This window comes from Rousettus aegyptiacus, unplaced genomic scaffold (assembly GCF_014176215.1).
Source record: "Rousettus aegyptiacus isolate mRouAeg1 unplaced genomic scaffold, mRouAeg1.p scaffold_m13_p_14, whole genome shotgun sequence".
NCBI lineage: Eukaryota > Metazoa > Chordata > Mammalia > Chiroptera > Pteropodidae > Rousettus > Rousettus aegyptiacus.
In genome coordinates, this window is record NW_023416289.1 from 33,710,159 (window position 1) to 33,726,090 (window position 15,932).

The 15,932-nt window shown below is 34.7% G+C and overlaps 1 protein-coding gene across 13 annotated transcripts in view; it reads left to right on the forward strand.

Annotated features, from left to right (window-relative positions):
• ZNF382 (zinc finger protein 382) overlaps positions 1–15,932 on the forward strand; it is a 32,482-nt gene that overhangs the window by 2,313 nt on the left and 14,237 nt on the right. For 4 of the 13 annotated variants that reach the window (XM_036232169.1, XM_036232172.1, XM_036232173.1 and 1 more), the window contains exons 1-3: positions 2,490–2,506; positions 2,776–2,871; positions 3,661–3,760. Coding sequence is in view for 6 of the 13 variants with exons in the window: in XM_036232165.1 (XP_036088058.1) it covers positions 2,368–2,506; positions 2,776–2,871 (235 nt within the window). In the remaining 7 variants the exon portion in view is untranslated. Of the gene's footprint in view, positions 1–6; positions 80–2,354; positions 2,507–2,775; positions 2,872–3,135; positions 3,220–3,660; positions 3,761–15,932 lie in introns of those variants that run through there. The other 9 variants (XM_036232165.1, XM_036232167.1, XM_036232166.1 and 6 more) reach the window with 7 other exon arrangements.

Genomic DNA, 15,932 nt, shown 5'->3' on the forward strand with positions numbered 1-15,932 from the left:
TCTCAGGACTCTTCCGTTTCCAAAAGAAGAGTGCAAAAGAGAAGGTTCATCTCTTGCAAATCTCAAAGCCATGCCTCAGGTGAGATGATGTTTCCTCTCTTAAATAACTTGTTTTCAGGCTATGTGGACATTTGCTTTCATATCCTTAAATTTCCTGGTTATTGGGATTTGCTTCTGTGAAACTGGTCTACGAATAGCCGGGCTCAGATTAAAGTGAAGCAAGCAAGTAGCCTAGAGGCAAAATTTAAGGAGTATGCTCAGAGCTGTGCATCCATAAATTTTGCACCCTAGGTGCCTCGCCTGCCTTACCCTAGTTGCAGTCCTGTTCCTAGTTTCTCTTATTCTAACCAGATAAACTTAAGCCTTCCCCAAGTGTACCTTCTAGTTGTAGTCAGTGTTAACATATTGATTGGGTTAATCATCATTTCATTTCTCAGTCTTCCCACAAAAGTACTGCTGGAACAGAAATGTATTAACTTGATTTAAATAGGAATATATTACTTGAATGAATCTAGTCTAGACAATGATTCGAGATCTAAGTTGTGAGGAATAAAGGAGCAGACATGGTCTTTGATCATTCCCACTTACCTAGGTTTTGCAGTGATACAATGGGAAGTAAACATGATAGATCACATCATTAGTTTGTAGTAAAATGTTCTGTTTTGTGAGGTTTTTCAGTATAGAGATTTACTTGTAAGCTTGTCAGAAAACACATTTTGCATTCCTCCTCTTTGATCCTCCTGTCTATTTTATCTGTGTCTGCCAGCAATTTCTATAAACTGTGGCCTGCCAATGAAAGCCTTTACAGTATTCTAATGTTTTTATAGATTTATTATATTTTTAGTTTCTTCTAATTTATATATGGGTGCAAGAGAAGGAAGTGCATATGCTAGTTCACTCTTGAAATAGTCCGCTTTTGAATCAAAGGTGGTACTTTGTTCTGTTTTCATCTTTTTTTTTCCCAGAAAATTCCTCTTCATCTACCAATTTTTAAAATACTGGTTTTCTAAAGATGCTTATTGGTTCTCATCTCTTCACTGACTCTCTTTCTCTATTCACAATCAGATTTACAGTAAAGATTATACTGATCAGATTCTAGGGATTCTCAAATACTTCTCTCCATCCTAGACCTCTATCCAGAGAGTCAGAACAATACATCCAACAGCTAATCACCTGTATGTCCCATGGACACTTCAAGCACATTTCCAGGGTTTACCTCATTAACTCCTTTGGTTCAGCTTATACTTTCTTCTGTTTCGCATTTTCTAGTCTCAGTACCTACTCACTTGCTTATACAAGTAACTGAAAAGCTATTTCTCTTTTTTCTACTCTATAACCAATTTATGACCAATTCTGTTGCAATTTATCATAGCAACCAGTTGTCCCCTATCTAGACCCCTAATAATACCTTAATCTAAGAGACATATTTAACAGTGTTTATTTGTCTTTCTCACCTACCACACCGCAAGCTTTCTCTAGTTTTCAGGAGTATTATTGCCTGTAAAGTACAAATTTTATCACATAACATGTACTAACTTAATGTTTCCTCAATTTCTTTATACTCCATAACACAGCACACCCAATGTGGAATATGCATTACAGTGGAATATAAAAAACAGTATATGGAAAGGGAGGAAAATACTAACAGTTTACATTCAAGAGCAGTAGTCATTAACAGTGTGGATTACCATTAATACCTACTGATGGTTTATAAATAAATACAAGTCTGTTGGGAGTGTGCTCAGTACATTTAAAGACCATTGCTCTGTAGGAAAAAAATATAGTATGATTCCATAAATATGTCCACTGCTTACCTCCATATACCTTTTTCTTCTTAGAGCTCATAGACTCTTTCTTAACAAGTTGTGTCTTGCTATTCCTGAATTTACTAACTCGTTTTCCTCTCCCTGTGAATTTTAAAAGCTGATGCCCTGTAGATCTACAAAACAAATTCATTGTGAGTACAAAATTTTTGTGTCCTCAATGAAGCCTTGGAATACAAAATGATATTTTTCTTTACTTTGTAGCACTTTCCCTTATACATATTTCTGTTATCGTATCTGTAATAGCTATTGATTATATGTATTTACATGTAATGTCTATCTCTTAGCCTATAACTTCTCATGATTTTAATCAGGGTTTTATTCATTTTGGTCTACCAGGCAACCATTCACGTTCAAGACAAATAGTATGATCTCATAAAGTTTTAGCATGAGATAATAATACAGATGAATGTATTTTAAGAGAGACTGTTCTGCAATATAAAACACAAAATAAGAAAACTAGTCTGACCACTGAATATGGTCAGAACTAGATCTCCAATATCTAGTTCTCACTAGTTTAAATCACTTTAGGATGAACTAGAGTATGCCCTTACAGGGATCAGTGTCATTCAGGGATGTGATTGTGGACTTCACCCAGGAAGAGTGGCAGCAACTGGACTCTGATCAGAAGGCCCTCTACAGGGACGTCATGTTGGAAAACTATTGCCACTTCATCTCTGTGGGTAAGAAAAACTCCATGAATCTTTCAGTGTCATTAATTTCTATTCGAGAGTTTTTGAAACCTATAGAACTTTGGATTTCAGGTATCAGAGGTGATGAATCCCTTTTTGTTAGCAGAACGTATTATTATGTCCTCATTTGCCCAGTGTAGGGTATTAACTTTGGTAAGACAACGTATACCTTGTCTGCTGCCCTGAAGCTATATCTTTCTCTTCCTTCAGTAGTTTTGAAGCGCAAGGAGATTAAACCAAATCTCATTTTTTATTATCAGGATTTCACATGACTAAGCCTGATATGATCCGCAAGTTAGAAGAAGGAGAAGAACTATGGACAACAGAGAGAATTTTTCCAAGTCAGAGCTACCTGGGTGAGTCTATACAGATAAAGGCTCATGGACTCAGGTAGTTGACACCTTTGAATGTTGTGGGTATATTTTTAATTGTGGTAAAGTACATATAACATAAAATTTACCATCTTAACCATTTTTAAGCTGATAGTTCAGTGGCATTAAGTACATTTACATTGTTCTGCAACTATCATCACTATCTATCTCCAGAACTTTTTTCTCATCTTACAGAACTGAAACTCTGTACTCATTAAATAGTAACTCCCATTACCCTTCTCCCCTTAGCCCCTGGCAACCAGCCACCATTCTACTTGCTGTCTCTATGAATTTCACTACTCTTAGGTACTGCATAAGTACCTCACTATTCATGTAAGTGGAATCATATGGTATTTGTTCTTTTTGTGACTGGTTTATTTCACTTAACATAATGTCCTCAAGTGTCACCCATATACTTCATTCTTTTTAAGGCTGAATAGTATTCCATTGTGTGTATATAAAACATTTTGCTTATCCATTCATCTGTCAGCAGACACTTGGGTTACTTCCACCTTTTGGCTTCTATGAATAATGCTGCTAAGAACATGGGTATACAAATATCTATATGAGTGACTGTGTTTAGTTCTTTGGGGTATAAAACCAGATGTAAAATTGCTGGATCATACAGTAATTCTTTGTTTAATTTTTTAAGGAACTACCATACTATTTTCCACAGTGGCTACACTATTTAAATATTACCACCAGCAATGCACAAGAGTTCCAGTTTCTCCACATCCTTACCAATACTTGTTATTTTCTGGTGTTTTTTGATAGTAGCCATCTTACTAAAGGCCTGAGATCTTTGAAAAACCTATACATGACTGACTTCCATGCCTCTAAAAATCTAAATTTATGTTTGGATAACATTCCCCATGTAAGTACTTTCCTTGTTGCCTTATGTTTATAGAGATATTAGCTGCTCTAACCTTACCAAGAATCCACTCCATGCTTTCTGGTATAATGTATGTAGAGATCTTACATGTAAAGTTCTTCGAGTTCTGACAGAAGTATGAAGCCATGTATCTCACACTACAGTCAAGATAAAGGACACTTCCAGTAACCTATTAAGTTCCAACAGTCCTCTTCCAAGTCAGTCTGTCCCACTAGGACAATCACAGTTGTGATTTCTATCAGCATAGATTAGTTTTGTCTATTGTAGACTTTTTTTCATGTCTGCTTTCTTTGTCTCGGCTTAATGTCTGAGAGATTTATACGTGTTTTGGCATATATAAATAGTTTATTTTAATTGTAGAAAAGTATTCAATTGTATGAATACACCAGTGTATTTATGCCTTTCTTGTTGATAGACATGAAATGTTCCAGTTTGGAGCTATAGTGAATAAAACTGCTGTGAACGTATTTTAAAGTTTTTTTATGGACATGTGTTTTTACTTCTTCTCAGTAGGCCCCTAGCAGTTAGTATTGTTCATTCAGAAGGCAGGAATATAATTAACTTTTTTAGAAACAGCTAGTGTTTAAAAGTTACTGTACCATTTTAAACTTTTACCAGAAATACATGAGAATTTTAATTGCCTCACATTGTCATCTACATTTGATGTTATCAATATTTTCATTTTGGCCTTCTGAATGGTATGGTAATATATTTTTGCAGTTGTAATTTATATTTCTCATATAACTAATGATGTTGAGAACATTTTCAAATGCTTTTATATCTTCTTCAGAGGTGTCTATTTAGATATTTTACCCATTTTTTATTGGGTAATACATCTTTTTCCTTTAGTAGTAGGAATTCTTTTTTTAAATTAATTTATTTTAATGAGTTTCAAGTACATAGTACATTGGTTAGACATGTCATTTATAAAACAATCCCCTTAATTGCTCCTCTCCTCTAATTTTCCACCTAGCCGATATATTAATGCTAACTGCATTCTCGATGCCATGCTCGCCATCCCCATGACCACCTATCAGCTACTAATTTGTACCTCTTTAATACTTCACTCCATTCTCCCAGCTCCCCAAACCCCCTTCCACCTGTCCATCGCCAAATCGTCCACTATATTTGTGAGTCTGTATTTGATTAGTTTGTTCTTTCTGTCTCTTAGATTCTACATGTAAGTGAAATCACATGGCATTTACCTTTCTCTGTCTGACTTAATTCACTCAGCATAATAACCTCTAGGTCCATCCATGTCATTGCATATGGTTTGATTTCATTTTTTTAATGACTGAGTAATATTCCATTGTATATATGAACCATAACTTCTTTATTCAGTTGTCTGTTGATGGATATTTAGGTTGCTTCCATATCTTGGCTATTGTAAATTGTGCTACCATGAATGTTGGGGTGCATAGGTCTTTACGAATTATTGTTTCAGTTTTCTTTGGATAAATATCCAGAAGTGCAATTGCTGGTTCAGAAGGTATACCCGTTTTTATTTTTTTGAGAAACCTCTAGACTATTTTCCATAGTGGCTGTACCAATTTGCAATCCCGCCAACAATGTATGAGGGTTCCCTTTTCTCCGCATCTTCACCAACACTTGTTTCTTGATTTGTTGCTTATAGCCATTCTGACAGATGTGAGGTGATATCTCATTGTGCTTTTAATTTGCATTTCTCTAATGATTAGTGACCAAGAGCATCTTTTCATATGTCTATTAGCCATCTGTATTTCCTTTTGGGAGTAGTATCTGTTCAGGTCTTCTGCCTGTTTTTTAATTGAATTGTTTGTTTGTATGAGTTCTTTATATATTTTGGATAGTAACCCCTTATCTGAAGTATCATAAGTAAATATCTTCTACCATTCAGTGGTTGCCTTTGTTTTGTTGATGGTTTCCTTTACTGTGCAAAAACCTTTTAGTTTGATATAGTCCATTTGTTTATTTTTTCTTTCCTTTCTCATACCCGAGGAGATGTATCCTAAAAGAAATTACTATTAGCAATATCACGGAGTTTACTACCCATGTTTTCTTCTATAAGTTTTATGGTTTCTGGTCTTACAATTAAGTCTTAATCTATTTTGAGTCTATTCTTGTATATGGTGTATATGGTGGGGTTTTTTTTGCATGTATCCAGTTTTCTCAATACCATTTATTGAAGAGACTGTCTTTACCCCATTGTATATTCTTACCTCCTTTGTCATATATTGAGTGTACATGTGTGGATTTATTTCTGTTCCATTGATCAATGTATCTGTTTTTATGCCAGTAGCATGCTATTTTGATTACTGTAGTCTTGTAGTATAGTTTGATATCAAGTAGTGTGATACCTCCAACTTTGTTCTTTTTTCTCAAGATTGCCTTGGCCATTTGGGGTCTTTTATGGTTCCATATAAATTTTAAGGTTATTTGTTCTAGCTCTCTGAAAAATACCATCGATATTTTGATAGAGATTGCATTGAATCTATAGATTGCTTTGGGTAAGATGGCTATTTTAATGATGTTGATTCTTCTTACCACGAGCACGGTATATACTTCCATTTATTTGTATCTTCTTCAATTTCTTTTTTCAATGACTTATAATTTTCTGAAAACAGGTCTTTTACCTCCTTGGTTAATTTGATTTCCAGGTATTTTATAGTTTTGACACAATTGTAAATGGGATTGTTTTCTTAATTTCTCTTTCTGAAAGTTCATCATTAATGTATAAAAATGCCCCTGACTTCTGAATATTTATTGTGTAACCTGTTACTTTGGTGGAATCTTTAGGGCTCTCTCTATATAGTATACATATATCGGCAAATAACTAGAGTTTTACTTCTTCCTTTCTAATTCGGATGCCCTTTTATTTCTCTTTCTTGTCTTATTGCTGTGGCTAAGATTTCTAATACAGTGTTGAAGAGGAGTGGTGAAAGTGGGCATCCTTGTCTTGTTCCTGATCTTAAGGAAAATGCTTTTAGCCTTTCTCCATTGAGTATGATGTTAGCTGGAGGTTTGTCGTATGTGGCCTTTATTATGTTGAAGTATGTTCCCTCTATTCCCACTTTGCGTCCATTTTTATCATAAATGGATGCTGGATTTTGTTGAATGCTTTTTCTGCATCTGTTGATAGGATCATATGTTTTTTATCTTTCAATTTGTTAATATGGTATATCACATTAATTCATTTGCAGATATTGTACCAACCGTGCATCCTAGGAATAAATCCAACTTGATCATGGTGTATGATATTCTTAATGTATAGCTGAATTCAGTTTGCTAATATTTTGTTGAGGATTTTTGCATCAGTGTTCATAAGAGATATCTGCCTATAGTTTTCTTTTTTTGTAATGTCTTTGATTTTGGAATTAAGGTTATGGTGGCCTCTTTAAAGGAGTTAGGGAGCCTTCCCTTTTGGATTTTTTGGAATATTTTGAGAAGAATAGGTGTTAATTCTTTGTTGAATGTTTGGTAAAATTCGCCTATGAAGCCATATGGTCCAGGACTTTTGTTTTTTGGGAGGTTTTTGATTACTGATTCTATTTCATTGATGGTAATTGGTGGGTTCAGATTTTGTTTATTCTTGACTCAGTCTTGGGAGATTTTATGTTTCTAGGAAGTGTCCATTACTACCAGATTGTACAGTTCGTTGACATGTAATTGCTTGTAGTATTTTCATATGATTCTTTGCATTTCTGTGGAGGCCGTAGTTATTTCTCCTCTTTCATTTCTAACTTTGGGTCCTCTCTTTTTCTTGATGAGTCTGGCCAAAGGTCTGTCAATTTTGTTTATCCTTTCAAAGAACCAGCTCTTGGTTTCATTAATCTTTTATTTAGTGTTTCTAGACTCTATTTTGTTTTTTTCTGCTCTGATCTTTATTATTTCCTTCCTTCTACTTACTTTGGGTTTTTTTTTTTTTCTGTTCTTTTTATAGTTCTTTTAAGTGTAAGGTTAGATTGTTTATTCGAGCTGTTTTTATTTCTTGTAATAGGAATCTTTTATGTATTCTGGATAGAAGTCTTTCGTTATATGTATTGCAAATACTTGCTCTAGTCTGTGGCTTGCCTATTCATTTCAATGGTATCTTTCAATGAGCTTTAACTTTGAAGTCCAGTTTATTTTTTTGTTTATAATTATTTTTTAACCTCTCAAATAAATATTTGTCTTCTCTGATGTTGCGAAGATAGTTCCCTGTATTTTCTTCTAAAAATGTTATTGTGGTGGGGGGGATAAATAAATAAAAATATTATGTATAATTTGATTTTTTTTATTCCATTACCCATCTCATGTTAAGAGTTGTTTATAATGTAAGGTAAGGGTTGAGTGTCTGTTTTCTTCCATATGGATGGATGTTATTTTGTCCCATCACTTGTTGAATTGAATGAAATTGCTCTGTTTATCTTACCAAACATTATATGATTGTTTTTCTATTTTTAGATTATTCTTTCCTTTGATATGTCTTAAGTCCTATTACCAATACCACCTGGTCTTAGATTATTGTAGCTTTATAATAAGTCTCAAAATCAGAGTAAGTCCTCTATCTTCTTTTTTAAAATTGTTTTGGCTTGTCTAGGTCATTTTCTTTTTCAAGTACATTTTAGAATTAGCTTCTAGATTTCTTAAGTAAATGTGCTTAGATTTTCATGGGTGAAAACTAACATCTTTGCAATATTGTCTTCCAGTCCATGATATAGCTTTCCATTTGAGTTAGTGTCTCTAATTCTTGTAAGCAGTGTTTGATTATTTTTAGTATAGAGGTCTTCTACATTTTCCATTAAATTTATCTCTAAGCTTTTATTATTTTTATTTTTCAATTACAGTTGACATATAATATGATATTAGTTTCAGGTATATAACAGTGTTTACCTATGTATTTAACTTAAAAAGTGATCACCCCATAAGTCTAGTACCACTTGGCACCAAACAGTTATTATAGTATTATTGGCTATATTCCCTCTGCTGTACTTTACATTCCCATGACGATTTTTCTGCCAATTTATACTTTTTAATCCCTTTCACACTTTTCATCCATCCCTCCAAAACCCCTCCCCTCTGACTACCATCAGTTTGTTCTATGAGTCTGTTTTTGCTTTGTTTATTTTGTTTTTTAGATTCCACACATAAGTCAAATCAGATGGTATTTGTTTTTCTATATAATTTATTTCACTTAGCATATGCTCTCTGGGTTCATCCATGTTGTTGCAAATGTCAAGATTTCATATTTTATATATCTATATATAGTTACCAATTTTTTTTAAAAAAAGTTATTGAGGTGATATTGATTAATAAAATCAAATAAGTTTCAAGTGTAAAATTCAACAATATGTCATATATATGTTGCATTCAACAGTACGTTATATATATCACATTGTTGTTCACCACCCAAAGTCAGATTTCCTTCCCTCATCAAATATTCAACCCCTTTTATAGCTGCACCCCCCGCTTCCCTCTGGTAAACACTAACCCACCATCCACTTCCATGAGTCTCTGTCACGATTTTTGCTTTCAGCTTTATATCACATATGAGTGAAATCATATGGTTTTCGACTTCTTCTGTCTAACATATTTCTCTTAGCATGGTTATCTCAAGATCCACTTAGGTTGTCACAAATGGCAGTATTTCATTTTCTTACAGCTGAGTAATATTCCATTGTATATATGTACCACATCTTTATCCAGTCATCTGTCATAGGACACTTCAGTTTCTTCCATGCCCTGGCCACTGTGAATAATGCTACTGTGAACATAAGCGTGTATATATCTTTGCAAATAAATATTTTCAGGTCTTTTAGGTAGATACCTAAAGATGGATTGCTAGATCTTATGGTAATTCAGTTTTTAGTTTTTTGAGGTATCTCCATACTGTTTTCTATACTGGCTATACCAATTTGCATTCCCACCAGTAGTATATGAGGGTTCCTTTTTGCCCACAATCTCTCCAACACTTGTTGTTATTTGTCCTATTGATGAGAGCCATTTTAAGAGGTGTGAGATGCTATCTCATTGTGGTTTTAATTTGCATTTCCCTAAAACATAGTAAAGTTGAGCATCTTTTCATATGTCTGTTGGCTGTTTGTATGTCTTCTTGGGAGAAGTGTCTGTTCAAGTCCAGTGCCGATTTTTTAATTGGATTTTTTTTTTTTATTGTTGAGTTTATGAGTTCTTTATATATTTTGGATATTAGGTCCTTATCAGAGGTGTCGTTTGCAAATATATTCTCCCATTCAGATGGTTGCCTCTTTGCCCTGTGGTGGTTTCTTTTGCTGTGCAGAACTTTTTAGTTTGATATAGTCCTGTTCATTTATTTTTGCTTTTAATTTCCTTGCCTTTGAGGTCAAATTCATAAAATCTTCTTTAAGTCCAAGGTCCTTCAGTTTTGTTCCTATGTTTTCTTCTATGCATTTTATTGTTTCAGGTCTTATATTCAGGTCCTTAATTCCCTGTCAGTTAATTTTAGTGTGTGGTGATAGTCAACAGTCTAGCTTCAGTCTTTTACAGGTAGCTTTCCATTTTTCCCAGCACCATTTATAGAATAGGCTTTCCTTTCCCTGTTGTATGGTTTTGGCTCCTTTGTCAAAAATTATTTGCTCATATAAACATAGGTTTACTTTTGGACTCTTAATTCTGTTCCATTGGTTGGTGTGCCTGTTTTTCCACTAATGCCATGCCATTTTGATTATTGTCACTTTGTATTATAATTTGAAGTCAGACAGAGTGATACGTCCAGCCTTGTTCTTTTTTCCCTGGATTGCTTTAGCTATTCAGGGTCTTTTGTGCTTCCACACAAATCTGATGGTTTTTTGTCCTATTTCTTTAAAAAAAAAAAATACCACTGGGATTTTGATGGCAGTTGCATTAAATCTGTATAATGTTTGGGTAATAAGGTCTTTTTAACTATGTTTATTCTTACAATCCAAGAACACGAAATATCTTTCCATTTTTTTGTGTCTTCAATATATTTTAATAATGTCCAGTTTTCAGTTATAGGTTCTTCATTTGTTTTGTTAGGTTTATTCCTAGCTATCTTATTCTTTTAGTTGCAATTGCAAGAGGAATCGTTTTTTTCATTTCTTTTTCTGAAAATTTATTATTAGAGTATAGGAATGCTATGGATTTTTGAACATTGATTTTGTATCCTGAGACTTTACTGTATTTGTTAATTATTTCTAATAAATAGTTTTTTAGTAGAGCCTTCAGGGTTTTCTATATAGAGAATCATGTCATCTGCAAAAAGTGAGTTTGCATTTTTCATTCCCTGTTTGGATGTCTTTCATTTCTTTCCCTTGCCCGGTTCTCTAGCTAGTACTATCAATACTATATTGAATAATAGAGGTGATAGCAAAGACCCTTGTCTTGTTCCTGATCTTAGAGGGAAGGTTTTGAGTTTTTCACCATTAAATATGATGTTAGCTGAGGGTTTGTTGTGAATGGCCTTAATTATGTTGAGGTATTTTCCCTGTATACCCATTTTATTAAGTGTTTTAATTATAAATGGTTGTTGTATCTTGTCAAATGCTTTTTTCTGCATCTATTGATATGCTCATATGGTTTTTTGTTGTTGTTGTTGTTTATATTTATCGATTTGCATATGTTGAACCATGCGTGTGTCCCTGGGATAAAGCCCATTTGATCATAGTGTTTAATCTTTTTAATGTGTTGTTATATTTGATTTGCTAGTATTTTATTTAGGAATTTTGCATCTGTGTTTATAAGAGATAGTGGTCTATAGTTTTACTTTTTCGAGTTACATTACCATGTTTTGGTATCAGTGTGATGTAGGCCTCAATTTTTTGGAAAAGTATAAGAATAGAAGTTAAATTTTTGAATGTTTGGTAGAATTCACTTGTGAAACCATCTGGTCCTGCATTTTTACTTTTGGGGGGAGTGGGAGAGGTTGATGATTGCGTTAGTTTCCATACTGTTGATTGGTCTATTTAGATTTTCCAGTTTTTCATGATTCAGTCTAGGAAGATTGTATATTTCTAAGAACTTCCATTTCTACTAGGTTATTAAATTTGGTGTCATATAATTTTTCATAGTATTGTATGATTTTTTGTATTTCGATGGAATCTGCTGTGACTTCTTTTTTTCATTCCTGATTTTCTTTCTTTGTGTCTTTTTTTTTTCTTTAGTGAGTCTAGCCAGGGATTTTTCCATTTTATTAATCTGAAAGAACTAGCTTTTTGGAGGCAGACAAAAAATGGCGTATATAATAGAGGCTCTGTTCATCCTCCTGACGACCAAATCAAAGTTGTGACAAACAAGTTGCAAACAGCAAAGAAAATCGCCTGGGATCTAGATGAACAAGCCATACAGTAGGGAGAAATCTAGAAATCACCCTGCAACAGCAGAGGGAGAATGGTGGAAGGACTCAAGGCTGCCAAGTCCCAAGGGTCTGAGTGGAATGGAGGCTGCAACTCTGGCAGCAGCAGCTGCAGATACCTTTTAAAAGAGCCATGTCCGCGAACATACTTTCTTGGTGACGGACGTGCTCGCTTTGAGCACCAGTGCCAGTTCAGCTGCACAGTGGGCACCAGGGACTTAACAGGGGGACACTGAGTTGTTGGAGTGAGGGTCAAAGAAAGACTCACTCTGTACAGAAGTGCCTGCGATATCCATTGTTCCTCTGTTGAACCATCCCCACTTCCATTGTGTGGCAGCAGCAGCACCATAGCAAAAACAGCAGAGGTCGCTCCATCTGGAGGATTCCCTGAATCTCCTCTTACCCCAACTCGCTGCCCCACTCTAGCCACATTCAGCTGTGTCTTCACTGAGGTCCCCCTTGCTGAGCAGTGCCTAGACTCACACTGGTGGCAGCTGGCCTCGGCTTCTGGTGTGACCTTTTGAGACAACTATAAACACAGCATCTGCGGATTGCATGCCGAATCTTAACAGGCGGCCATGAAGGGGCACAGTCTGGGGCTAAATTTGTCCTACAGCTGAACCCCGCTATCAAGACTGTACCACTACACACCTACTTCACAAAGACTGGGAGACTTAAGAACTTTGCTTAGTACATAGAAACAGACACAGAAAGGCAGCCAAAATGGGAAGACAAAGAAGGGGAAACCATATGAGAGAACAGAACAGAGATCCAAAAATATTGGAGTCAAGCAATCTAACAAATGCAGAGTTCAAAACACTGGTTATAAAGATGCTCAATGAACTTAGGGAAAATGTAGATGAATTCAGTGAGAACTTCAACAAAGAGACAAAAAACATAAAAATGGAAACGAAAATTATAAAAGGGACCAGTCAGAAATGAAGAACATACTATCTGAGATGAGAAATATATTAAATGGAACAAACAAAGTGAATAAAGAAGAGGATCAAATGACCTGTATAGAGGATGAGAAAACCAAGAACTCAATCAGAATGGCAAGAAAAAAGAAGCCAAGACTATAATAATAATTTAAGGTGCCTATGGGACATTATTAACAGCAAAAATATCCGTGTCAGAGGGGTACCGGAAATAAAACAAGACGTTGAAAAGCTATTTGAAGAAATAATGATGGAAAACTTCCCTCACCTGGTGATGAAATAGACATAAAACTCCAGGAAGCTCAAAGAATCACAAAAACCAGGGACCCAAAGAGGCCCACACCAGGACACATCATAATTAAAATGCCAAAGTTTAGCTACCAAGAGAGGATCTTAAAAACAGCAAGAGAAAAGCAGTTAGTTATCTTCAAGGGAGCACCCATAAGACTAGCAGCTGCTTTCTCAAAAGAAACCATGCAGGACAGAAGGAGTTGGCACAAAATATTTGACATGATAAAAACCCAGGGTCTACAACCAAGAATACTTTATTCAGCAAATCTGTCATTTAGAGTTGAAGGACAGGTAAAGAGCTTCCCAGACAAAAATAAGCTAATGGAATTTATCACCAAGTCAATATTACAGTAAATGTTGGAGGGACTTCTTTAAGAAGAAAAAGCATGTGTCAAAAACATGAATAAAGAATGGTAATAACTACATTCCTATCAACAAGTACCTTAAATGGAAAAGAATTAAGTGCTCCAACCAAAAGATAGAGTGGCCGAATGGATAAGAAACAAAACCCCTACATATGCTGCCTCCAAGAGATTCACTTCAGATTGGAAAACACACTAAAAGGAAGGGGATGGAAAAAGATATTGCCTTGATGGACCAAGAGGTTATTGTGCTAAATGAAATGGGTTAGATAGAGAAAGGCAAATATCAAATGATTTCATGTACATGTGGAATCTAAAGAACAAAATTAACAACGAAAACAACAAAAGTGATACAGAGCATCTGTGGATTGCTGCCGAGATACAAATGGATACTGCAGAATAGACATGGAGATGTAGAGTGGAGCATGTTGAAGATGGTTAATACTGTTGAAATAAATATGTAAAAAGGAAGAGGGTACTAGATTTAGAGGGGTGATCACTTTGAAAGTTATGTGGATCTCAGATCAGTATTCTATACAACTGAAACTGGTATATTATTGTATGCCAACAATAATTGAAAAAAAAACTCATTGAATCATATAATGTAAATATAAGCAACTAATTGTCTATTATATTTCAATAAAGATGGGCAAAAATTTTTTTAAACCTAGATTTTTGCAGTCATTTTTTCTATTGTCTTTTTGTTCTCAATTTCATTTAATTCTGCCCTAATTTTTATTAGTTCCTTTTTTCAGCTGACTTTGAACTTTATTTGTTCTTTTTCTAGTTCTTTAAGATGTAATGTTAGGTTGTTTATTTGGGCTTGCTCGTGTTTCTGGAGATAGGCCTGTAATTATAAACTTTCCTCTTATTACTGCTTTTGCTGTGTCCCAAAAGTTTTGATATGCTGTACTTTCATTTTTGTTCGATTCTATGTATCTCTTGATCTCTCCTTTTATTTTTTCTATGACCCAGTCATTCTTCAGTAGCATGTTGTTTGATCTCCACGTATTTGCGGTTATTCTCACTTTCTTTTTACAGTTGATCCCTACTTTCAAACCATTATGGTCAGAGAATATGCTTGACATGATTTCGGTCTTCTTAAATTTGTTGAGGCAGTTTTATGTCTCAACATATGATTTATCCTTGAAAGTGTTCCATGTGCACTAGAGAATAACGTATAAGCTGCTGCTTTGGGATGAAGGGCTCTGTAAATGTTGATTATGTCCAATTGGTCTAATGTGTCATTTAAGGATGATATTTCCTTATTGATTTTCTGTTTGGATGGTATATCCATAGCTGACAACGAGGTATTTAGGTCCCCTACTATAACTGCGTTTTTGCCAATTTTTCCTCTTAATCCTGTTAATAGTTGTTTTAAATATTTTGGTGCTCCCTGGTTGGAAACAAATAATAATATGTGTTATGTCTTCTTGATGCATGGTTCCCTTTATAATTTTGAAGTGTCTTTCTTGCCTCTACCCTTTCTCTCATGGTCTATGTCATCAGATATAAGTATGGCTATACCCACTTTTCTCTGGATGCCATTTATTGGAATCATTATTTTCCACCCTTTCACTTTGAATCTCTGTCCTTGCAGCTGAGATTGTCTCTTGGAGTCAGCCTATGGCGGTTTGGTTGGTTTTGTTTTTGTTTTGTTTTGTTTTTTTGATCCAGTCTGCTACTCTATGCTTTTTTATGGTGAATCTAATCCATTTACATTAGGGGTGATTATTGAAATATGAGGTTTTCCTATGGTCGTTTTATCTTTTGTTTTCTGATAACTTGGGGTCTTCATTGTTTCTTTGTCATTGTGTTTCTGTCTGTTATTTTTGTTTGGTGGTGTTTTGTTGATTTTCCCTCTGTTCCTTCTTGTTTTATGATGTGTGTCTTAGTTCTGGATTTTTAGTGTGTGGTTACCATTAAGTTTATGTAAAGGATAGTTATATATTTATATTCCATTTTCTTCTGCATGCACCTTATCTCCATTCTCCTTTGAGGAATTGGATCTTTACTTCCCTTTTCTGCTTTCTTGTCTCAAAAATTATCACAACATATATACTGACCATTCCTTTCTAAGTTGCAGTAGCTGTTATCATCTTTTCAGTGGTTTTTCTTTAGTGTTGTTTTTTGGTTTTTGAGTTTTTTTGTGTGTGTGGTTTTGGGGGGTTTTTTGGCCTTTAACCATTATGTAATATTTAAGCTTATAATATCCTATTATTAATAAGAGTTGCACTCTCCTGCTTTGGTTGGCC